At 39.9% G+C, this 25,798-nt stretch overlaps 1 protein-coding gene across 2 annotated transcripts in view; it reads left to right on the top strand.

The window, feature by feature from the left end:
* The window catches only part of ITGA9 (integrin subunit alpha 9), a 244,925-nt gene that overhangs the window by 127,848 nt on the left and 91,279 nt on the right, over positions 1-25,798 (top strand). For both annotated transcript variants that reach the window (XM_017732049.1, XM_008631949.2), the window contains exon 17: positions 13,350-13,500. In XM_017732049.1, coding sequence (XP_017587538.1) covers positions 13,350-13,500 — 151 coding nt within the window. The remainder of the gene's footprint in view (positions 1-13,349; positions 13,501-25,798) is intronic.

Here is a 25,798-nt window from a genome sequence, read left to right as displayed (position 1 = left end):
CGCTCTTTCCCATGGGCAGGAAGGTGTTCAGCCATCTCCACTGGAGCAGGGCTCCATCACACATAATGTTGACTTGAGAAGACAAATGCCATCACTTCAAATGTCTCCCCTTCCTCCTTCTTCCCCCCACCCACTTTATATACTGAACATAATGTTATATGGCATCACCAGCTGGGGTCACCTGTCCTGCCTGTGTCTCCTCCCAACTTCCCATGCACCCCCAGCTTCCTTGCCAGCATGGCAGTATGAAAAGCAGAAAAGGCCTTGGCTCTGTATAAGTCCCGCTCAGCAATAATGAAAACATCTCTATCTGAAATCCTGTGTTGAAATACAAAACACAGCCCCATACCAGCCACTGTGAAGAAAATAAACTCTACCCCAGCTGAAACCAGCACACCTGCATACCAAATGAATAATGGGAAAACCAGCCTCTGCTGGCAAGAGCTAACCAGGCCTGCTCTGATTTTAATTTTCTTGGGATATTCCTTCTTTCCTGAAAACTTATTTGTGTGCCCTTAAATTGGGGGCACTTCATTTTGATAAATAACAACTAAATAGCCCAGGATATTAACACTCAGTCTAAGTGAAAACATAATAGATGGTTATTTATCCAAAGTGCTAAAATTAAGCAAATCTGCAAGTGTTAGTTAGAAACTTCACTGCTATTCTGACCAGATACGATTGGGTTTGCCTTGTTATTTAATGTTGTTGAGGTACTGCTGCATGTGGAAACAGTGCTGCTGGGCAAGCTGAAACCCATCGCTGTGAATTCATAGAAGAGGACAGGGTAGGACTGTTTGGAAGCAGGCGATGACAAAAAAAATGTTAAAGTGATGCCATGAAGATTTTTGCCTTTTCTTTATACCCCTGTTATACCCCTGTTATACCTTTTTACAGCTTCTGTATTCCTCGTGCTTTTTGCCTACATTCTTGGACTTGTTTGTTAAGCTAAGAGACTAAACATTTTAGAAGCTTCGTAGCTAGGGAACAGTGTGCCCCAGACCCCAAGGTCCTCTCCAGAACATGTTCTGTAAACCAAGATAGAACCATCCAGGGGAAGGTTCCTTGGGGAGGGGGGGCTCACTTGAACCTCTCATTGGGGAATCTTTCATAGATATGCTAATTAGTAAAGCCTATAATGATATACCCAATGTTGGGGGGGAGATAGACACGGGAGGAGAGAGATACAGAGACACAGGGAAAGACTCGGTGGGGTACATCTTGATGCATATGACCTGGACGTGTACACCTAAGGATCCTTAAGAATAAATACCAAGGTAAAATCCCTTTTCCCCTTCTAACCGTGTATGCCTCTTGATTTTAAGACCAGGCAAAGGCATCAAAGCCTTCTAACTTTATCTGGAAGCTTTTACAAAGATATAGGAAGCTAGAGATAGGATGTGTTCTTCTTTTGAATGTTTCTGTTACAGTGAAAGGAGTCCTTGGTGACTTGGGTTGAAGACCAGGGTTATATGCTGTATTGGATTGAAGAAGAATTAAGATGTATTTATTCTGGAAAGAAAAAAGATTTCAGTTAACAGAAAATCTCTTTAAGGCTTGTGCACCTTCGTTAGCATCAGTTTGCATGCAAACCCATCCCTGCTTCCTGAAAGGATTGTTGGACAACGGAGCTGAACTCTTGTTGCTTGTGGCAGATGGTAAGGGTAAGGGTCATGGACTGTGGCTTGACAGGTTCATACCAGAGATTTGGAAAAACTGTCTTGCATAGGCAGTTCCTGCTGCTCAAGAATGAGATGTGCTGAGATGGTGTACTCTGCCATCCTGGGTTTTAGGACTAGTTCGGAGAAAGTCCCTGCTGACCTCATCTGTTGCTGGCAATAGTCCTGTGTTGAGGATGATCAGAATGGTTTTCTGACCTTTAGAAATCCCTTCCAACCAACTTTTCTTTAGTGTTCTGACTTGTCTTGAGGTAAATCCTCTCTGTAAACTAAGCAAAATTGCTTCAACAAAACCAGCTTTTCTTCAACTTGGAAACATCTGCGTGGGGATGGTTATGGCCATGCTCCAGCACTGTGGCTGGAAACTTGCCAGTTGGACTCCATGCCACTCCATCACACTGATGCCACCTCTGCCAGTAAGAACATGCAGCTTCACAAGCGGGGAAGACTGGACCTGGCAAAGCAAACTGTGAAGAATGAACTCTCTAAGGTAGATGTTATGAGCTAGCATGTAGAAACAGCTACAGTGGTGTGTGCTAGTATTGCTGCAAATGGTCTTTCTAGGGGTTGGCCTGCAATTTCTCACAGGACTACGAGTGTTGTTAGCCTAAAACTACAGATGGCAATTAAGACTAAGGAGAAAATAGCCATGGAGTGTGCTGGGGACTTGACAAAGGCAGTGTTAGGAGAAACTGAAGGAGCAGAAGAGAGGCATTTCATCTTTCCAGTCGTGACTGTTCTCAAAACTGTTCTTAAAGAATAAATATATGAAGTTTTGAAATTTTGTTGAGTCTTGCAGCTGTCATAGGAGGTGGCAAAATCTGGCCTTATCCATGCTGTTATACCCTGTGGATAGTGGTGTTGGTGATTTCTAAAGGAAGAGACTTGAAAGTGACTTAGTGTAAAGAATATATGATGTATTCCGTATGGGTATCTTTAATGGCACAACCTGAAACTGTAAGAGAAATAGGAATAGAATATTTTGCAATAAACTTTATTCTTTTGACCATAACTTGGTTCATGTTTCTTTTTAGCAGTTCACTACTGAAAAACAAAATGTTATGTTCATTATTATTGTCAAATAGTTTTTAGTGTTAAAATATATATTTATTACCTATCATTTGACTTTAATGCCTCACTCTGTTCTCTCAGCACAATAAATATCTTTCTATCATGTTTCTGCAGCAACTAGCACATTTTATTGAGCCTCTCATAGATGCTTATTTAGAAGCTGAACTGCATCTGTTTCCTCAAGGTGTGCATAGGTAAACTCTGAAGTAGGTGTTTTTGCAGAAGTTTATATCTCCCTAGCCTTTAAAATCTTGTATCCATTAATTTGGTACTTTATGTGGGAGAAAAGCTCTCTGGTCTTTTAAGAAGAACCTGAAATTGCTGAGGAAGGTCTTGTCTGACATACCAATGCAGTTTCAGCTCCTGACCTTATGCCTTTCCATCTGACTGGCTCTCTGCAAAGGCAGTGGTAGTTATTATGCCTTTTTAGGTTGTAACAGGAACCAGGTGAAAAGTGTGAAGATATTTGAGGAACCATGAGGGTGTTTGAAAAAACAGACTTTCTTCCAGCCATAATAAACAAGCTAGCTAAAAACACTAAAGCAAAATGCGTGGTTGCTTCCATGTGAGATACAGCTCGGAAGCAAATCCTGTATGGCTGTGTAAATACGCTGACTGCCTGTGTGTTGCAATGAACAGAGCAGCTTTACTGAAAAACAATACAAGAAGAAAGAGAGATGATGTTGTGAATGTCATGTAGCCACTGTGTTCCAACACAAGCTGTGTGTGTGATATGTAAGTCAGGTTGTAAGCATAGGACTATGAGCCCCCTTGGATAGAAAATGCTGTAATAAATATTGCAATTCTTAAGAAGGTTCCAAGAGGACGTCTGTCTTTCGTGTATTTATTTGACATGAGGTTACCTTTTATCTATTATTAGAACAGAATTGCGTATCCATCCGAGTGCTTCTGATGTTTGGCTATTAGGAAGAAGCAGCTTGCTTTTATGTGTTGGTTTAGAGCATTTTCAAAGGCCACTATTCATTAGGCTTAAATTTATGTTCTTCTCCTACAGACTAGCTGGAGTGGGTTCCTGTATATACTGCATAAAATTGGGGTTTTTTGGAAATGTGAAATTGGAAGCAAAAGTCGCAGGAAGCCAAAGGAGTGACAGGTGCATTTTGCAGAAATTTTCAAGTTTTTCCAATTATGGGTTTAATTTAGTTGGAGTCAACACTTTCAAAAATTCTCTTATGAAATGGGATTTTTGAGAAATGTCCTTTTCCATCTGAAAGGTCAAGTTTGTGGTTTGGGCTGCTTCTCCTTCCGTTAGTTCCTCTGGAATTAGCCAGAGAAGGGACAAAATTCCAGTCTGTCAAAAATTTCATCGAGTTCAAAATGTTTCCATTTTAAGGAAATAGTAATTTATGAAGAAAAAGTATTTTCCAGTGTCATCTGGTCAGTTCCTCAGAAGATTGTTCTTGCCTTTTTTCCACATAAATTCCTTCTCTGACTTACTAAAGGACTAACATTTTTTATGCCAACACTTCTTTTATTTTTATGACCTCTTTTTTCTTATGTGTTGTTCTGTATATGATAAGCAGGTAGATGATTTGATGTGATGTTTTAGGATGTAATATCGAAGTACTTAACCCAAGCCCCTCTGAAAAGACAAAGGAAAGTGTTCATCACTTCCAGACTTTGAGCTTACAACTCTGAAGTTTATAAGCATATTATTTGTATTATTGAAGAGTGAATAATTTTGTATAGGAACTGTCTATGCAACTGCAAAACTGACTGTTTGCAATTGCTGTGTATAGATACAAGGATGAATATGCTTCTGCACCTATTAAAATCAGTGGAAGGACTCCCTCTGGTTCAGTAGGTGCATTATCCAGATATTAGGTACCTGATTTGAAAAATGAACCTCAGAAGTTTCATATTGACTTGTCAAATTACTACAGAATGTGAGCTGAAAGAATCCAGACATCATAGGTAAAAACGTGTTATGACAGCTTTGTCCAACTTGCTTTTCACCAGCACAAGACGTAATGGCATAGAACATGAGTTAGTGTTGTAACAGTGCAGAAAATCAGTGTGTTCTGAAGGAAGGAGCAATAACAAAATTCTGATCAGAAAATTCAAAGCTTTTTGAGTGTATCTTATTAATACAGTAATGTTTATTTAAGAAAGTTAGTAAAGGTTTTCACTGATCATAAACTTTTGCAAAGCCAGAAGAAAAGCTGCAAGCCTGTGGTTTAGTGTGGGAAGCAAAGCTCTTTGATAAATTTGCCCAGGCTCACACCTCAGCACTTACCCTCATTTGATCATACAATGGAGATTTGTTTCCAGAGAAGCATCATGTTTCATAGTATTCCTATTGAGGTTTTATGCCCCTGAAGTGCATCTTAACAAAACAGTCATGATGAGGAAGCATAATATCCTTTTATGTGGAGCTTAATTATTTGCTCTGGTAATATCTGTTTTTCCCTTCCTCTTCGATCATAACAGATGAAGAATTTGTTTTCACTTATTTTATCTTTCATTGAATAAACACTTCTTTCAATAATATTTCTGACATTCTATTTAGCCTGGACAGTCTACCCTAAGTAGCAGAGCTGTTCAGATGAAACTCGTATCTGCTTTACAAAAAACAACCAATTTGAAATCAGCAAATGTTATGATTTAGCATTTCTAAATGCCAGCGAAGTGGTCTTGACAGTCAAGGCCCTATGTGTATAAAGCTGTGTGTGCCAATATGGATATTCCCAAGTCTCAGGGCACAAATACAGAGCCATGACTGCAGTCATGTGCTGCCCAGTGGTTGTTTGGTCATACCCAGTGCTGTCCTAGCTCATGAACTTTTAAATTACCAAAGATGTTCTAATGAGAAAAGAATGATGAAACATTGGTAAAATGGATATGAGTAGATTTCTTTCTTTTTTCTCAAAAAGTCATACGAAGCTGTAATTTAAGTGCTTTCATAAATTGGAGCATGGTTTAATGTTATTTAAAAGTGATTTGCTGCACTGCAAAGGGTGCTATGAAAAACTACTTACTACCATTTCATGTATTTTAGTATATTTGTAGTTGTTGGGAATTTAGCTTTTTTTGGTAAAGCTATGACACAGAGTTCCGATTTCTAATTTATTTGTCTTTTATTTATCTTTTACCTACAGATAGTTGTTAGTGTATTGAATGCTGAGTTTGTGAGGCACATGGAAAACTCTGTTGTAACTCATCTGCAGTTGGATTTGCAGTTTCCTGAAAGGGCAGAGCCCATAATTAATCAGGATGTAGTACAAATTGCAGTGGGAGCATCATCTCAAAGCATAAGTGAATGTTTTCTGGTTTTGAGGATAAATGGGCATGAAGAAATGGTTTCTCAGTTTCCATCTGGTTTGTTATGTTCAGAGCTTCATAAATCTCTCCCAAAATAAATAAGTCCAGCATGATAACAGTGGACAGTCCTCTTCCTTTTGAAAATAGAGTGATGGAACCCGTAAGGATGGTAATAGAACTATCAAGTGACAACTGCTAACAAACCAGAGTAGTCCATATGTCTTGTACAAGAATACAGATTCCTAGTCTCTATTTTCTAGTAACAGGTCACTGATGATCAGTCAAGAATATTGTATAAGCCAGTCTTGTCCCTTTGTAAACACTGGTTTTGTTTTGTAAGGATCATTTAACTGTATCTACAGAAGCAGGATTTTTTTGTTTGTTTATTTTAAACCAGACGTTGAAGAGATGTTCTTTCATATAATTTGACTTCATTGCTGGGCTACTGTGTAACCCAGCCCTCCTTGTGAACATCTCAACATCACTGAGTATTTTATGGGCCTAAGATTGTTAAAGTCACTGTTGCTCTAGCAACCAAGGCATAAAGCTAACAAAACAAAAGCTTAACCTCAGGAAGCACTGTCATATATCAGCTGCCTCAAGAGGTGGAAATTCTTGATAATGTACAGACCACAATAAGAAGCAGATGCACTTCTGTTTTGCATTTGTAGTGTACATCTTGGCTGGTACAGATGTGCACATGTATATACATATATATATCACATATATATATATACATATATACATCGTCTTTTGTGATGCAGCTACGTGAACTTTTTCTGTATTACATCTTGAAATTGCCAAATCTGGTAAGCCTGAGGTTCTTCATAGGTCACCAGGTAAATCCTCTTGCTGGTTTTGTGTGAGATGGAGAGGAAATGTGCTGATATGGGGATATGTTGCTTATCATGTTTGACATTTAGACATAGCTTAATCTTGGAGTATAACAACTGCTACTGCAAAACCAAGTGCCTTAAGTAACAAAGCTATACTGTTTCTAATGTTTTCTCTCTGTTTAACTGCCTTTTATTAACCTCTGAAAGTGACTGCTGGATAGGGCACAGTTCTTCTCTCATCAATGCTTAGTTGAGTATGGTTTTTAAATTGCTTGTTGCACCCCAGCATTCCAGGAATAGAACAAGCAGTTTAAGCTATCTAATAGCAGGAAATCTATTTCTGAAGGCATAATTTTTATGGTAAACACATAGGTTTGCATGATGACTTCATTAATTATCTAATTTCTAGAAACAGTGTGGTATAAAGTGCTATTGATTCAGCTTCAAATTTCAGATCTATGGTCAACAATCATGCACTTAGCAGGGCTCTTCCAATATTTTAACAAATAGGGAAAATATAGAGGTGTTTTTTTTCATGTCAGGCTGGTGTGTGCAGCCTCACCTATGTGCCTGATACCATTTATCTTTTGCATTTCTTTCTGCTACTAGTAACTAGTTTTTGTCTGCATTGCAAGCTTAGGATGCTGTCTCTCACACATGGAGGGATAGGTTTGACCCAGAAACACAGTAACATTGATTTCAAGGATAGCTTGTAAAGATGTTTGTTCATATATGTGACTGCAAGGGTGAAAGATTAGATTAGGGCTTCTGCAGGTGTTGAACCTCATCTTGCTTTCATGTCACAGTTTCATAAACTAGAGCAGCTTGATTCAAGCCAAAAGCTGCTCCCTGGAATAAACATTGTGTGGAAACAGAGGCTGCTCATTCGCCATTGATTCTTCAATTCTGTTTATAAAGGGTTGTGAACATCTGGGTGTAGTTGAAATTACTGATAATAATAAAAGGGCAGCAGATTTCTGTAGGGTGATAAGGGGTATTTTTATAGGGATGTTATGGGTATTTTTATAGGGATGTTATGCCCTGTTCTGTCTATTTTATTTAAAAGTTCAAAGGCGCACATGGATGGGGTTTACATCTGTTTTGTACTTAAGGGGAAGAAACTACAGTTGGGGAAAAGAGGACAGTTTCCAGAGAAGCTTTGAATATATGGTAACTAGGCAGAATTAGAAGTTGCTGTTGTTTCAACACCATAATAAAGAGTGGTGTGTGATGTGTGTCTTCCCCCCACCTCCAATTCCCCTGCCTTCTCCATCTCTTGTTTACTATTCAAATGCATTCATTTTTAACATCAAAGTATAGGAAAGATGGAAAAGGTAAGGTCTGTGCCATATTTCTGAATTGTAGTATATATGGGAACTAGAGCACTAGAGGCAGCAGCCCTGTGCCAAAAAGGTGCTGGCACAAGCAGTTCCATGGCCATGGCCCTGGGCTCACCACCATAAGCACTTTTTTTCATACGGGACATTTAGTTCCTTCCTAAGGGGAAACACTGGAACATTGTTATTCAGTCTCCATTAAGAGCAATATTGTTATGGTACTGCTCTTAAACTGTGCCCTTCGGGCACGAAACCTTGGCTGACCACTCATTGAATTCTCAGTTATGTTTTTCCTATCATCTCATGTTATGTCCTACTCAGGGCACACTGCAAAGTCTCTGCTTGAGAAATACAGAAAAAGATCATGAATGATATGATCTGATGGCCTCAGTGCTAGTTTGCCATAGCTGGCTTAATGTACCTCAGATAGGCTCTGGTCATCAGCTGTGTAAGGTCTCTTTGCGCCTCTGCTATCGTAGACTTGAGAGTGAAAAGGGGAAGGCAGAAGCTCAGTTAATGCAGAATAAGCCATGGTATCTTGAACATTTGGCCCAGTTGTTAGCGTGAATTGGCTGTGAACTTCCCAGAGAGAATTGCAATGAATCCTTTGGAATGCACATGCAATTAGAAAACAGTGTAACCAAACAATGTAAAATCCAATAGCTTTGCTCCCTGTGGGGTGTTTAAAATTTTTATTTGGTTTATATTTGTTTATGGGGCTGCTACCTCTCAGTTTTGCATTGAGATATCAAATGAATTCCCAGGTCAACTGAGGGTTTCAGCTTTTCAGTGGCCCTTGAGGTTTAAGTATTTGCAAAAAGTCCTCCTGAAGTTCAACTAACCCTGAAGCCTGCAATAAAAACACCCAACAGAAGAAAGGTATTCAGAGCTGGTGTAAAGCGTCTGTGGAGACAAAATTAATATTTAAGTGTCCTAGTAACTGCAAAGACCAGCTGCAGCGCTGGTTGGTGAAGGTAGAAATCTGTTTGGATCTGTCACAGCACCAGTTTACACCTTTTATTGATTTCAAAGCAAAAGGTGGGGTTCTTTAATTTCATCTAGTGGAGTTGGAGGACAGATTGGACTTTAGTTGTTTGAAACATTTTTACCCATTTGCAGTCTAATTGACCACAGTAGTAACTTCCACAGTCTATTGAGCAGTAGTGGCAATTCATCCATGTAGTTGCTAATTTGCTGCAAGGAAAGAAAGGTTCCTAATAGAAAAGGGGAAGTTAGTGACCCAGATAATAGGGTAAGTGTGACCCTGACACATTCCTTGCACTGTGTATGATCTGCACAGGCTGAGAAGAAGTGCCGAATGCCTTCTCACTTTTAAAAAAATTCATCCTGATGAAACAGGAATGAAATATGAAATAGAAAAAATGTCCCTGCACACCATCTGGAATGCAGATTATGCCTTCACTGACCGATGTTAATAAAAAGCAGCATCTTGAGGGGTGGAGAAATGAAGATTGCAGATCTTTTCAATTTTTCTTCCTCAGATGGTCTTTTGTCCCACACTGACCATAATGCAATGATGTGATGCGTACATTAACAACTAGAGCATTAAAGCTTGCAAAAAAGGTATTTGTCTTATCCTGGAATTTGCTTTCCTTTTCTTAATCACTTAAGAAGTAAACCTGAAATATTTCTATTTACATTCAATGTGTATTACCATTGTCAGTGAATTCAAAACTATAGCAGAAGTTTGGAGCCTGATTTTTAGAATTGCTTGTTACTTGCAAGTTTGGGTGATGAGAATGAAAGCTGGAGGTACTTAGTACTTCTGAATTTAAAACTTTTTATTTCTTTCCATGCAAACGTTGATAACTTGACATCCTTCAGGTGTCTGTATGTGTGTACAAATGTGTTTGCCTATATATAATATATACATACATCTACAGTCTACCCAGAACTTTTACTCAGTTCATTTTTTGGGTGTAGTACCTAATGTAACAAGATGGTGGTATTCTGTCCAATTAACTGATTATTTCTTGATATTTTCCCACGTGTTTTATTTCTTTACATTTCTTTTTCCTTTTTGAGGTTTTTTTTTCTGTTTTGTTTTAGCCTTTCTTCCTTTATGTGAGCAAGGTTACAAAGGTCATGTTGAGAATGTTGGCAGCTTTGTAGTTCTCATGAAAATATAAACAGAATGAAAATATAAACAAAAAGTCATTGCTTGATTACGTTTCTTAAATTGTTTGACAAACCTCTTTGAGATGAAGGGGTGGCTTCAGTTTGTTTTCTTGTTTCTGAGGGGTGACAACAATTCTTTAGTTGACATATTTTGACTTGGCAGCTATAGTGCTTAATGTGTGGCAGGTGCTGGAGGAGGATGATCCCAGGCTGGCAGCAGAGCTGTTCCAGCACCACAGGAGGCTTCTGCACTCATGACATTACTCTCTCAAGCAGCAAACAGGGCTTGGCAACTCCCCTGTAAATGGGAAGATTCCTAATCCTCTTCTCACTGCAAGTGAACCTGATTCATTCCAGATGTATACAGATTCAATGACTCAGAAAGCTGCTCTTTTAAAATGGGACTTACAGCACAGTCTTATGGGACTTACAGCCTTTCAGAGGGAGAGCTGAACTCACCTGCCAGCCTAAAATCAGTGAGGTTTTTTGGAGTGTATTAGTGTGTGAATGTTGTGTAGGAGCATCTACAGTGTGCTTTTAAAAGTGGGTTTTCTTTCTCTGCTGAGAAAAATGTCATTTTGGTATGATACATTTTTAACAACAGAGTGGTAGCTTTAGAAAGGAGTGACACAACCCACTGGTGTTAATTTTTGCGTTATTTTTTGTGGGGTCCATTTTAAGTGTGATTTTATAATGAGAATTTTTAGTTATTTATTAGGAAGGAGAGTATTCTCAGTTGTCTTCACTTTATGTTAAATCTTGAAGTTATGCTACTACCAATTCAGAGAGCAGTCTGTAGCGTACATTGCATTTAGTATCAACTCTACATAAGATAAAGAGCTTGTAATGATCCTTTGCTTACTGGAGTGATACTTCCAGATTCTCCTAATGAGTATAACATATGCTGATTAAGTTTTGAAGTGTTTGCAAGAAGCAAGATGATAAAGTTAATGAGAAATAATTCACAGTATGAAATGTTTGTGGGTTTTTTTTGCTTCCACGTATGCACTTTTGATTATTAGAAAATCCCAGCAGATTGTTTCTCATCTTCATAATTTGTCTGTTTGTCAACAGTAAACCTTGGAATTGGTGCCAAAAGGTTAAATGCTTTCAAGTATTCTCATGTAGGTGAGCCATTAATTTGGTTTATAAGAAGCAACAACTCAAATTAGTTTTGCAGTCAATCCGGTACTGCATACACTTTTGCAAATCTTTGTTTGCACTGATAACTAACTATGAGAATAAACTAATATTTTGAAAGCAAAATGTCAGTTTATCAATAGGATTGGTCAGTGTCTGCAGTTGATTTTAAATGTGAGAAAGCAGACACGTTTCCTGGATACCTACATCTTCCTCATAATAAGCTATCATTGAACTGTAAGCCATAACTTTAGGCTTCATAAATGAAGATCATCATAAATGAAGTAAGTACAGGAAACAAATATTCTACAAATATTGTTCACATTACATGGTAAAGTTACACTCACAATCCACAGCCATTAGCTTTAAAGCCTGAGTCTAGACCATCTTCTTCCAAGCTTCATTCACTAGAGCCCCTGGCTGATTTGGTACATATAATCAGAAATGCACATTTAGAAACTTCTTGTTGAACACAAGCAGATGGAGTCCGGCAAGCTCTGCCTTTAAATGTCTGGTACAGCTATGACTGGCAGAAGATGCTGAACAGTTTATAAACACTCCATTTCCAGAAACTCCGCTTTTATGCAAATGCCCTGGCTGCAGTAACATGAAGAAGGCTGTCAGAGGAGGACTGGTAGCAATGGAGGGTCAGCTGCCTTTAAACACAGCTCTTGGCCTGCACACCAGCCATCTTCAGAGAATTGCTGATAAGCAGAAGAGCAGTGTGCGCCAACATGTATGTCACTGGAACAGCTGTTCCTTTATGGAAATTGGGTGAATGAAAAGTGGTTCCTTCTTACTTTTGGGCTGGCTGTACCCTAGAGGAAATAATTGTGAGCATCTCCCTGCTATGTGGCTGGAGGTCTTTGTCCTTTTCTGAGCAGCTACTCAGTGTTTTCTCTGTGGCACTGCCTCTGTTTCTTCAGGATTTATGAATGGTTTTAGAGTCCAGTTATGATAACTACCAAATTTAATATTTGGCTATTTTTGCTAATTTTTAAATTAATACCTGGTATATTTCATATTACCTTTTACTGTTACTTCTAAGACCTGCAGATCTGTGCATTGATACTGTATTTTCTTGTGATTTGTCTTTAGCCTTTATTCCTACTTGTTAGCTCATTTTCTGAACAGCCTAGAAGGATTAAATACCAAATAATAAATGTGTGTGCATGAATATCTATATTTACCTCTATGTATGCATGTCTGTGTTTGTACATAATCTGTGATGCCATATTGCAGCAATGTGTTGATTCATGATATATAGCTGTTACCCTTGGTATTCCACTTACAGAAGGTGACTCCACATGTTAGGTCCAGCATAAACATCTAAAGAAAGATTAGTTTAATTCAGTGGTAATTTGTTGCAATTTCCACTAATTTTTTTCATTTACACCAGTTTCTGGATTTTATTTGAGCCTGTTTTAGGTTTTTTCTATCCATAGCACAATTCTAAGAAGATGTTTCAGAGAGTTGCTAGAATAAGTCTGAATTATTGAGAGACAAACTGAAATAGCTTGTGTATTTGAATGCAGGCATAGAACCTTGCACTTGTTACATTTTCCCCGTCCAATTACTTTACAGTTTTCAACTAATTTATTATCACAAAAAGTAGGTTGTGTGAAATAGTTTCACGTGGGGATCATGGGGTTTTCCTACCGTCCTAAAAGACAGTGTCAGAACCCTGAGTCAGGAGCTGTTCGTTCCTAGTATGGCCCTCTGCACTATGCAGCACAGCACATTCCTGAACTTCTGACTGCTAAGCTTTTAAACAGTTGAGTTGGGACATTTCTGTAGCAGGAAGAAAGCAGGATCAGAGTGTGAAAGTTGACGAGGGTTACCAATGTAACTGTTTCTGCCTACAGTGTTGGTGACAGAACTGACTACCTGGCCCTGGGAGCAGTGAGGAACATCTCACTTAACATTTTCATCTCCAACATTGGTGATGATGCCTATGACACCAATGTTTTCTTCAATTTTTCTGGAGAGCTCTTCTTCATCAAAATGTGGCAAAAGGTAAGAAAGGCTAATCTCACTGTGAGCTAGTCTCTTAACTTTAAGCCGATTTAATTACAAGATGCAGATACAGGGGATGGCCTAGTCCACACTGCTGAGACGCTTGGAAGTTGGTTTTGGTTATGCTGGACTTTCATTTCTTTCAGGCTCTTTAATGAGATTTTTTTTTTATGGATTATGTGTGTATAGATTACACTCTCTGTATTTCTGTAGAAAACGCATGCCTGTTATTTGTGGTGCACTAATGAAAAAGGAAGACGGTTTGTTTGAGGTATTAAGAGGTAGAGGGAGACTTGTTGGAAACTGATAAGGTACCAAATGGCACTGAAATACAAAGTGTGCCTCTTGTTTGAGTGGTGCCACACTGCACTCAGCAGTCCTGGTTATCTCTTGACCTGGGCTACTAGACTTTCTCCTTGTTGAAACCAAGATACAGGGCTTGTTCTTTGCTCATATCCTGATGCAAGTTTGGGTGGTGGTCAGGGCACATCACCAGATCCAAGAGGTCAAGACTACTTTTAATTTCATCCACACAGAGTCAGGTGAATATTTTGAGTTTTAGTCCCTTTTTATTTAGAGAGAAATACTTGGATATTTTCATTAGCAGGAGTTCATTTAGAAATGAAGGTGCTGTAATGCAAACACTGAATCAAGCTTTTTGCAAACTGATGGCCATGAAAGCTTTGTGAGTGTGAGTAATGTGAAAATAATTGTGCAAAATGGGAGCTGTATAATTGTGACAACATGCTCTGTTTGTTCCTGCTTTTCACAGTTGTTTGTCTCTCTTCTAGAGCTTTGCTTTGCAAGCTGTAAGAGCAATATTAAAAACAGTAATACAGCTATAGCAAAGTTCAGGATTAACTTGGTCCACTGAACCAATGAAATTTTACCATTATTTGTCATGTTTTATGATAGGCTTAAATTATTATAAACCTCTAAAATTAACTCACTGCATAACAACAAACCGTAATTTCTTGTGCATGTTAATTCTCAGTGTTCAGTTTTGACTACACAGTTGCAAGCCTCAGCGAATTGTCTTTTTATTATAAATTTCATTTTCAGACATTATGTGCTGCAAGTGTGCAATTTATTAGGAGGAAAAAAGCAGGGGATAAAACAGAAATGCCTATGCCAATTTACAACTTCTCCATAGTGAAAGTTTTATGGCAAGACTTTCAGGGTCTGGCCCAGTTCTCATTGAAGTCAGTGGGAGGGTTTCCATTCCTTTCCACTGGAAAAGAAACAAAGCTTGATGCATGTTCTTTTAAAAGATTGTTGTGGTAATTTTTTTTGGTTTTGTTAACATTTTGAATATTTTACACACACAAGTTAACTGGAACACCAATTGCCTTCATTGTTTTCCTTGGCCAACACCCTGAGGAAAGAAGCTGATATGCTGTTTCTCCTGATATTTTACCTTGAGCTTGGGTCTATAACAGACTTGAAAACATCTGTGCTGAGTGCTGCATAGAAGGACCAGTTTCTGGAAGCAGATAACATTCTAATATTATCTCACTACTCAGTGTATCTTCTTTTAAGAGAAGCTAGTATTTCTTTAAAAAAAGTACTGCACACATCTTCCTCAGGTCTTGCAAACAGCATCGAAGTATATTCTGCTATTATTCTAGCTGTTCCAGTGTTCTTATGATTAATTTCATAGGGTTTGGGGTTTTTTTCTGATAATTATTTCATTATTTCAGTAACAGTTTTGGAAAACCAAGTTACAGGATTATGTTAGGCTATTTTACTTTCTCTCATTCAGCTTTTGCTTTAGGTCAAACTAATATAACATTGGGTTCATCATTTTTTCAGGTGGGAAACTGGCTAATGACCTCATAGCCTCAATTACAGTGTTACATTTTCCCTAAACTCTTTGACAATGTGCGGGTTTCTTTTGGTAAAATACCACAGTTTCCATGTTTCATAACCTACTCCCATCCTTTGACATCTATGCAGATTTTGTTCCTTGTTGAATATTGTCCAAACAAAAATCCAGAACATAAAGCCAGAATAAAAAAGACAGCACCTAGAGTTTTTCCTTAGTGGAACAGTTTTGTAATCAAAAGAGCTTTGTGTGGTTGGAAGCATTAAGTATCAACTGCCTTTTAATGAATAGTGCTAAAGTGAAACTGAATGAGATCTTCCATGTGGTTGCTTGATTGTTTCTCTGCAAGGTGATTCTGAGAATGATGATCACGTGGTAGGCTTTTTTAACCTGTCTCTGGAGTCCATTCAAGATGCTCTAAGTCCCCTGTGTGTTTTTCCTGTGACCCCGCTAGGGACATGTCTAGTGAATTCAATGCAGTTTTGTTTCTTTCTTTGGATTGGTTACAGTGAGACCCAATAGTGCAAAAGTTTAATGCTGCTTTTTTTCAACAGAGTTCCTGAGACAAAATGCCACATCTTGTGTTTGAAAAGCAATGGGGTGGCCTAGTTCAGGGATGATGATGGTACTGCTCCCTAAATGGTCTGAGTGAAGCTAGCTCCTCTTTCCTTCCTGAAGATGGAGATTTCATGAGACTTTGTAAATAGAGACACCACCTAGAGATCAGTCATCTACTGGAATAATTTCACCAGGGAAGTGGTAGATTGCCCAGTGCTGAACACTTTTAAGATTCAGCCGGACAGGGTGATGGGCCATCTTGTCTAGACTGTGGTTTTGCCAAGAAAGGTTGGACCACATGGTGCTTGAGGTCCCTTCCAACCTGATATTCCAGGCTTTGCCGCATCTCTGCAAGTTGAAAAAGCATTTGCTGATTGATATTTAGGAGACTTTACCTATTCCACTGTCAGATTTTCCTATTATGCTGCAGCCAGTCCTCTCCATTTCATGGATGAATCCCAGCCTTTTCTTTACATCACTCCTGAGAGAGAGTTCTTCTCTGAAGAGGCACAGTATGTGGCATGGGCTGACTTCTTCTTCCTCTGTGGTCCTGTGGATACAATGCCTGTGCAACATTTCAATATCTCACTGTATGAGATAGGGTTATTTTACAGGTGCATGGAGTACTGCACTGCAGTGAATTTCAAAATGTGTCCACTGAGAAAAGTGATACTTTTGAAATACATATCCTTTATAAAAATAAGAGAGAGGGGAGAAAGACACTTCACCTGGGTGCTTAGATTTTTCCTTTACTGTGTTGGCAAAGAAATCTTGGTCCCGTCTTCTGTGTAGAGTAGATTTTTAAATGTCTTTTATTTTAATCTGAAAGCTTATTGTTCCTTAATTTTAATTCAGCTTCAGGAAAGGCATTCTATTTCAGAGTCTGAGTAATCCACTTAACAGAGCTGGTACGACTTTCCTATCAAAGAATGCAGAGTGTTGCAGTGTAAGCAATCTGGAAAAAGAATAAAAAGCTATTGCTGCTAGTTTCTACACCATTTTACTTCTATTGGAATTATCTCCTGGCTTGTGTTGTTTTGCTGAAGATGCACGTCAGCAGTAGGCACTTTGCTAACCGTTGTTAGCTGCTGCTTACTGCAGAGGGATATTTTCAGTACAGTTGCAGAAATAGCACTGTAAGCTTGCTGGCAGTGGCAGTAAATGTGGTGTAGGGCAGAGCCATGTCTCTGTTAAATGAGCTCAGCTATGACATGAGACTTTATAGCAATAGTACAAACCCAGCATATTTACCATAATAACAGTAGAAGAGTGATAATGTATAGCATTGATTTCTCCCTATTCTGCAAGGGCTAATAGGAATCTCTCAGCTAACCCAGCACTGGTTTTGGAGAGAGTAGGTCAGGAGATTCCATTGCTGAACATAATTTCCAGCTGTAGATTGTTCCTACATTTCAGACAGGCTTCCAGTGTCCGAAGCCAGCTGTGTGTAACATTCCTGTTGCTTCTCACAACAACTTTTGCCAAGCAACAGGTGAGTGAAGTTAGCAGGGCCAGACCAAGGCAGGATTAATAGTGAGGTTAGGGTTTCTTTGGATGCAGTAGTTGCCCATGATTCCTTCATGAGCGGGTACCTGAAACACTGGTGTGGAGTATGAATACTGCTGATAACCAGAGTCATGCTGCTTTATGGGCTCTGGGGTTTTACTTCTGATGAGTAGTGCGTTACTCTCTGTGTTAGCAGGGAGGTTATGCAATTTGGATATGAACTCACTCTTCTTCGTCACTCCCAGAGCTCTTGCTGACATCTCTTGACTAGGATTGCCCAGGTGGGCTGCAGAAGCAGGCAGAGTTTTAACTTTTTCCAAATTGGAATTCTCTTGCACCAGATTCCCACACTGACCAAACTGTCTCCAAGTCTTAAGTGTGGCAGGGAGAGGATAGGACACAAAAACCAAAGACACATGCTTACTTTTGGGACACTGGAAGAAAATTTAGGTCCTGGGTATTCATGATCTCTCTTTTTCTAGCAGTTGCTGCCTCTTTGGGTTGATGCCTTTTTCTGAGCCCTAAAATCATGGTTAGGATAAAATGCGGCTAACTTTATAAAGGGTCCCCTCAGGTGCACAAGATGCCTAAATGCGCTGAAGATGCACACGTGACATAAAGCAAGTACAGTTTTATAACTTTAGCAAATTAGCATAATTGACGAGAATTCCCAGTCAGAGACACAAGTGAACCCTTTTGGTTCAACCCTCTTTTAAAGTCCCCATTCCTCGTTAGTTGTTTATGGGAGAGTGGCACTCGACCTTGGTTCTCAGAAGAAGCAAGATTAGGATTGGGACCTAGGAATGTCCCAAACTTTCTGTCTAACAGAGTAGGTAAAATGCTAGCTACAAATCTATTTAGTTATACAAAAATAGGCTACAGAGCTACAAGTATATGTGAAGAATATATAAAAGCAAAAATCTGTTTGGCATCAGGGTCCCCTGACAGACATGTTAACCTGGTGAATCTCAATTCATATCCAGTTTGTTAGCAGAAACCTTTTAAAGCTTGCTAGAAGAAATCTTTTAAATTAGTGTTTTGTTTTAATCCAACTGATTTTGCATGTAGTGTGTTGGACTAGCTCTTGTAAACCACTCTGACAGAGGGTCAGAGGAGAGTGTTGCCAAGCAGTGTGGAAGCTCTGACCCCTTGCACAAGTTCATCTGGAAGATTTCCCAAGCCATATATCACTCACATGAAGAGATTTGAACCCTTTGGCAGGAAAGAAAAAGCTTTTATTGCCAGGGTTTGGGAATATGAATAGTGTGACAGTAGCCGTGCCATATGTTGCCTCTCTGTTTTTGCAGATCTAATGGTCAACTATTGCTCCAGAGTGCACCAAAATGTTTTGTATCCCGGTGAGAAAATTGTCCACTTTCTTAACTGGGAAGAAAAAAGATGTGCAGCTCAAGCCATCAGACTTCATTGTTTATTTTTGGGTTTTTTTCTGTGGATACTCAATGAAACCCACAACTTTTCTGCTTCCCTAGGGATAAGTAAGGAGCAATGCTTTTTCATATCAGGGGCTATTAGAGTTATGTAATATCCCCCTGCTCACGGCAGGCAGGAATTGAAGGCTAGACTGTTGATCCAAACTTTCCACTCAGGATTTGTGTATCATTCCTATCATCAGGGAATGATCATTCTAGATTTGGTTTATTTGTGTAGTTAGTAGGCGTTTGAGCCTTTTAAATTTTTCTCCTATATTATGATTTATCATGTAGATCTGAGAAATATTGATATTTGGGGCTTATATGCGGGGTACATATATATAAAAACAAATTAACGGAACTAATAGAATGAAAAATCCCCAAGTCTTCTGGGATAATCCTGACTGGAAGTGGTTTAGAAGCTGTGATTTTACATTAATTCCTGTTCTGCTCAGTGTTGGAAGAACCTGTGTGAGTTTGATTGTTATACACATGGACAAGTTTTATGCTGATCATGTGGGGCTGTGCTTTGGGTTACAGTGTGGAAAGTGTTTGTCCTGGAAGTAGCTCATAATGATTTTTAATTTGCCTGTTTATCTTGGACGTCTTTTCCAACTTTGACAATTCTATGGTCCTATACATATATATATATATACACACGCGCACACACACACACACACACACACACATATATATATATATATACATATATATGTAGTGGTTTTGAGGAAGATCCTGGGATGCTTTGTGTGGCTCGGATTATTAAGGGAGGTTTTATGTGACTGCCTAGTTCTGCCCTTCTCACAGGTCTGCCAGGGGAATGATTTTCTAAAGGAAGAACAGCTGTGTGGATGAATAGAGTCATGTGAGATGTACTTTTTGTAGGGGTTCAGAAGCCTGTGCTATAGCAAAGACCATTCACAGTGAATCCTGACCTACCTGCTGTGTACCACCCAATGTGGCATTTCTCCATGTCTGGGCATCAGCAGAGGTCCTGGTTTCCATCCAGATGAGGGAGGGAAAAGGACATCCAAAGCACTTAGCTTATGGGACCTCTTCAAGGAGGTGGAGAAGGGCTCTGTGAGCCACAGGCAGTAGCTGTTCACCCCGTTTCAGTCTCTGAGTGGCCCACAGCTCATCAGCCAAGCTGCTTCTCCCTGCACATTTTCAGGAGCGGCACAGAGCTGGGAGCCAGCATTGCCAAGTCATGGCAGGGGGCTTTGGCAAAGGGAATTATCTGCCTCTGTTGCTGAGATCCATCCACCCCAATCTAGACTATTATTTTGATAAACTGCATTACTAGGAGAAAGGTAAAAACCCTTCACAAAGGATAAAGCCCAGTATATAGTGAACTGAATATACTTATCTTGGATATGCTTATTTAAAGGTTATGCTGTCCCTATGGATCCCAAAGACCACCAGTGACTTTCCTGTGTCCCAGTGTCTCTCTTCATTATCATGTTTTGCTTTTAAACTCAGTGGACAAAGACTTGCCAATGTTTGAAGTGAGAAATCTGTGGGACTCATCTCCTATGTTCTTAGGATGAGGCTTAGAATTGTCTGAACTTCAACATCCTCTGCAAAAGACCTAAATAAGAATTGAATTGCACAGCTTTCAGTGGCTTTCATTACAGCAAGAATCGGGGGGTTATTTTTGTTGTTACTTGAAGCCTAAAGTTTATTGAGTTTCTGGTATGAAAGGTTAGTTCTGTTTTGGCAGGATTTTCTCTTGGTCATTTTTCAAATAGGCATCTCAAGATGCTGTCAGAAGATAAGTTATACCCCTGGTGTAAAACCCAATAGAATTGTAAACAAATATATTTCTCTATCTTTACAGTATATATAAACATGTATATTATATGGATAATATGCATGTGTATATATACATATATATATTTGCATTGCTTAGTCCTTTAGAATGTTGTAGTCATGGTCTTCTGTGGCTGGAAGTAGTGCCAATTGTTCTCTTTCACCTAGTTGTTTAGTTTTCTCCTGTGAAACTGATAGGATAAAACCCAAACCCTCTTTAATCTTATTAAGCACAAGACATGATCATGTAGCATACTTCAGGTATATGCTCTCTGAAGTCAATGACAGTTTTGCTGTAGAAAGACTAAAAATAAACAGCTGCACAGTCAAAAACATGAGTAAGGTTGTGAAAAGTTTTTAGCTGAAAATCAAAGGAGGGGCCAGTGCTGCTTAAGAAATCACAAACTTTCCTTTCTGTGGGTTTTATATCAATCTGTGTTCCTGTTAGCAGAAGCAGGCACATTAAACACCATCTGAAGGAGGCCCCAAATCTAGTTTCAGTTTGTGTTTTTTGTTTGTTTTTTTGAGAGGGAGCTTCCTGTGGTGTTTCATCAAAACCAGAGGGATTGAACATAGCAGGGAGGAAGAGTGAGAAGTATTTCAGCTGGCTTTGTTGCAGCCTCTGGGGGTGAGCAGGGGACCTCCTCTTCACTGTGGATCCCCCACCCAGGCAGGCTGCAGGGGATGCTGAGCCAGGCACATTTCCAGACAACAGCGCTTTGCCAGCCTACCTTTGGGAGGAGGCCAGAAAACCTGCGCTTGACTTTTGGCCATAACAATATGCAGACACAGTGAATTCCACTTAGCAAGGGAGAAGGAGGAGTGCACTAAAAATCTACTCTATAAAGTAGAATGGTACCTCTTAAAGCATTGCAAGTGATCTGCCAAGCTTTTCTTCTAAAGAAAGGAAAATATATGAGCCTGTTTCAATATCCCAGTGCAGCAGGTAATGGGTTATACCTTTGCATTTCAGCATTGTCCCTAGATTATGAGGTATTTATGATGTTATAAGGTTTTTCAGGGACGATATCTTAATGCAAATTGTGTTTGAGTTTCTGGAAGAGAAAAACCAAAATGCCTAAATCTGTGTGTGTCTCAAGGAGGCATTTCCTGGGGTTTCAGATTTGGCTTTGGTTGTTGGGGGATTTTATGTTGAGCTAAGATTTGTTAATTCCAGGAAAATGTCCAGTGCCAAGCTCATTATCATTGTTATTACCTTAATGTTATTCTTTACACTTGAAAATTACTACCAGCGAAGGATGGAAAGGACAGAAGGGTAGGGTAAGGCTTGATTTTATTGACTGTATTTCCTCATTATGTACTTGGTTTTAATTGGGAGTTTAGGGGTGTGCATTAAATTATTTGTAAGGGTTTTAGTTTACTTTTTCTGACTTTGTGTGGTTGATGACACTTGAATTCATTTTCTGAAGTCGTTATGAATTTAAGCATTTCATTGTAACACTCAGACTGAATAGCTGTGTTGCAGTTGAATACACCAATATTCATTATAATTGAAGCATTACACACAGAAGGTTGTCTTACAGTATATCGAGGCATATATTATTCATGCTTTCAGAAGTAACACTAGAAAATGAATATTGGCTAATTTGTTTGATTTCTGCCTTTTGTTTCCTGCTTCTAATTTGTGGAGCAGCATGTTTTAAAGATATTTGTTGTCAGCTAAAAATGTGTATAACTATTGGGTTTGCATGGTAGCAGGGAGGGCTATAGGAGTGGCTTCTCAGAGAAGCTGCTTGAAGCTTCCCCCATGTCCAAAGTCAGTCAGCTCCAAGATGCTGGTCAAGGCCGAGGCAATCATAGATGGTGGTAACACCTCTGTGATAACATTTAAGCAGGAAAGAAGTTATCATGCAGAAGTAATTGTGGCCATAGAAGAGTGAAAACATGTGAGAGGAACAACTCTGCAGACACCAAGATGAGTGGAGAAGGAGGGGCAAGAAGTGCTTCAGGTGCCAGAACTGAGGTTCCTCTGCAGCCCATGGTCCAGACCATGGTGAAGCAGCTGTGCCCCTGCAGTCCTTGGAGGAGACCCACTCTGGAGCAGGTGGATGCCCAAAAGGCTGAGACCCCATGGGAAGCCCATGCTGGGGCAGTCTCCTGTCAGGGATCTGCATACCCATGGAGAAATGAGCCCACATCAGAGCAGGATTCCTGGTAGGACTTGTGACCCTGTGGGGGACCCACAATTGTAGCAGACGGTTCAAAGGACTGCACACAGTGGAAGGGACCCATGCTGGAGTAGTTAGTGAAGAACTGTAGCCCATGAGAAGGACTCATGTTGGAGAAGTTAATGGAGAACTGTCTCCTGTAGGAGGCACCCCATGTTGCAGCAGGGGTAGGACTCCCCTCCCTGAGCAGGACACAACAACAGAAACAGCATATGATGAGCTGACCATAACTCCCATTCCCCATCTCCCTGTGGCACTCGGAGAGCAGGAGATAGAGCCCAAGAAGGAGGGAGGGGTAGAGGGATGGGTTTTTTTAAGATTTGTTTTACTTCTCATTAATCTGTTCTGATTATGATTGGTAATAAATTCAATTCATTTCCCCACAGTTGAGACTGTTTTGCCAGTGGTGGTAATTGATGATCTCTCCTAGTCCTTATTCAACTCATGAACCTTATGTTGTATTTTGTCTCCCTTGCCCAGTTGAGGAGGGTAGTGATACATTGTCTTTGGTGAGCACCTGGCATCCAGCCAGGATCAAACCACCAGAGTATTCCTCTGTAATAATTAAAAAAAAAAAATCTATGTTAACAGTGCATGCAGCCACATGCAGCCACAATTTAGTAGTGTGAAATACATATGTGTGAGAGCACATGTATACGTCTATCTACATGTAAAATGAGATGAAGGAAAGCTTACCCCAGAGCCCTTTCTTGTCCCAATGATTTCCTTATCTCTAATTTTTCCCTGGGTTTTTGGAGAGCATGGACTTACACACAAGAATGCACTATTGTTATTAAGCTTATCGTAATATTCCTATGCACTGATAATGAAGGAATAATAAAGATTAAATAAAAGCATGTTCATTCACATTTTGTTTTAAATAAAGGTGTAATCAAATGCAATACGCTGACAGATTGCAACAGTATATGTATTTTGGATATACATATGAGGGTATGAAGAATACAGAAACGGTGTATAATTCTGCACATGCTTTTTCTTGAGTCTTAAGACTGAATTTTTTTTCTAGATAATTGCATTATGTCTGGACAGGCATTTAATCAAACAAAGTTTCTGCAGTTTTATAGAGAAAAGCCTTTTTGTGAGAATAGCACAATCTAAATTACTGCTGAATTTAGCTGAATGTGTGTCAGAGATACTTTGTGTAATAGTTCTTATGATTGCTTTTTAAATATATCAGTGTGGAGTCAGAAATTGATTTTTCCCTTAGTTTTCATTTTCCTTGTGATTTTACTTTGTTTTTGTATGTGGAACTTGGAGGACATGGTTGAATACATAGGAGTTGCCTTATGCTTGGTAGTATATTGGCGTATTTGCTAGCCAGTGCAGTGTTTTCAAAAGGCATGTCTTCAAATTTTTATGAGCAAAGGTTTTATCTTGATTGGCAAAGTAATAGTGCATTACTAAGTAGGCAACATTTTGTCATGCTTTGGTTTATGTGAATCGTGGGTTTTTCCCATTCTGTACCTAAGTATCTATTTTTTTGTCAGTGATTGGTGGCACATCCACTTGGTGACCAGTCACTAGTGGTGTTCCCCAGATCTCAACATTGGGACCAATCCTCTTCAGTATTATTATCTGGACAAGGGGTTTGAGTGCACCCTCAGTAAGTTTGTGGATGAAACCAAATTGGGAGGGAGTGTTGATCTGCTGGACATTAGGAAGGCTTTGCATAGGATTCTGGACAGGCTGGATCGATGGGCTGAGAGCAGTGGTATGAGGTTCAACAAGGCCAACATCCAAGTCCTGCACTTGGGTCACAACAACCCCATGCATCAGTACAGGCTGGGGACAAAGTGGCTGGAAACCTGCCCAGCAGGAAATGAGCTGTGGGTACTGATTTGACAGCAGCTGAACATGGCTCAGGTGGCCAAGGAAGCCAATGGCATCCTGACCTATATTGGGAATAGTGCGGCCAGCAGGACCAGGAAAGTGATTTTCCCCCTCTACTCAGCACTGCTGAGGCCACATCTCAAATCATGTGTCGATTTCTGGGCCCCTCATTACAAGAAAGAGCGTGTCCAGAGTGTGCTCTGTGCTGGAGCATGTCCAGAGAAGGACAACAAAGCTGTTTGAAAGGTCTGGAGCACAAGTCTTACGAGGGAGGCTGAGGGAGCTGTGGTTGTTTAGTCTGGAGAAAAGCAGTCTCAGGGGTGACCCTATCACTCTCTACAACAACCTGGAAGGAGGCTGTAGTAACGTGGGGGTTGGCCTCTTCTCCCAGGAAACCAGCAACAGGACAGGAGGAAGGTTCAGGTTGGACATCAGGAAGAATTTCTTCACAGTTGTTAAACATTAGTATGTACTGCCTAGGGTGGTGATGAAATGACCATCCCTGGAGATGTTCAAGAAAGAACTGGATGTGGCACTTAGTGCCATGGTCTAGTTGACCAGGTGGTTTTTGGCCAAAGGTTGGACTTGATGAGGTCTTTTCCAACCTTAATGATTCTATGATTCTAAGTACTTTCTATAGTGGAGAATTGTGTAGCTGTACATGAGCACATATGGGAAAGGGTCATAGAGTCAAGCCTGGCCAAACAGCATAGTTGAAATGTGGCCATCCTCACAATGAACAAGGGTCAGCTGATTTAACAGCTCTATGGGGACAGTGTATCTTGGTGATGTCATGGGTTAGCAAGCATAGTCCTGGAAGTGATGTTCTTGCAAAGGGGTGCTTACAGCTTCCTCTATGACTTGGCAGAACCTATCAGCTGGCCAGTTTGAATATGGACAATTCTTTAAGCCACTTAAAGTTGTGACCACCTCTGTGATCCACACTTAAGAATAGAAAACCCTGAGGTAGAGGCTTGGTCTCGTTTCCGGTGCTGGGACAGGTGGCTGCGGGCCCCATGCTCGGGCCAGGCCAGGCCAGACCACGGCCATCCTGGAGCCGATGGGCCCTGTTCCACCCGCGGAACCCCCCACCACAGCCCTGCTGTGGGCAGCCGGAGCAGCGCGGCTCC

The sequence above is a fragment of the Corvus brachyrhynchos genome, unplaced genomic scaffold (assembly GCF_000691975.1).
Source record: "Corvus brachyrhynchos isolate BGI_N302 unplaced genomic scaffold, ASM69197v1 scaffold264, whole genome shotgun sequence".
Taxonomy (NCBI): domain Eukaryota; kingdom Metazoa; phylum Chordata; class Aves; order Passeriformes; family Corvidae; genus Corvus; species Corvus brachyrhynchos.
The sequence above is the reverse complement of the archived record's forward strand: the minus strand, read 5'-3'. Positions and strand labels throughout refer to the sequence as shown.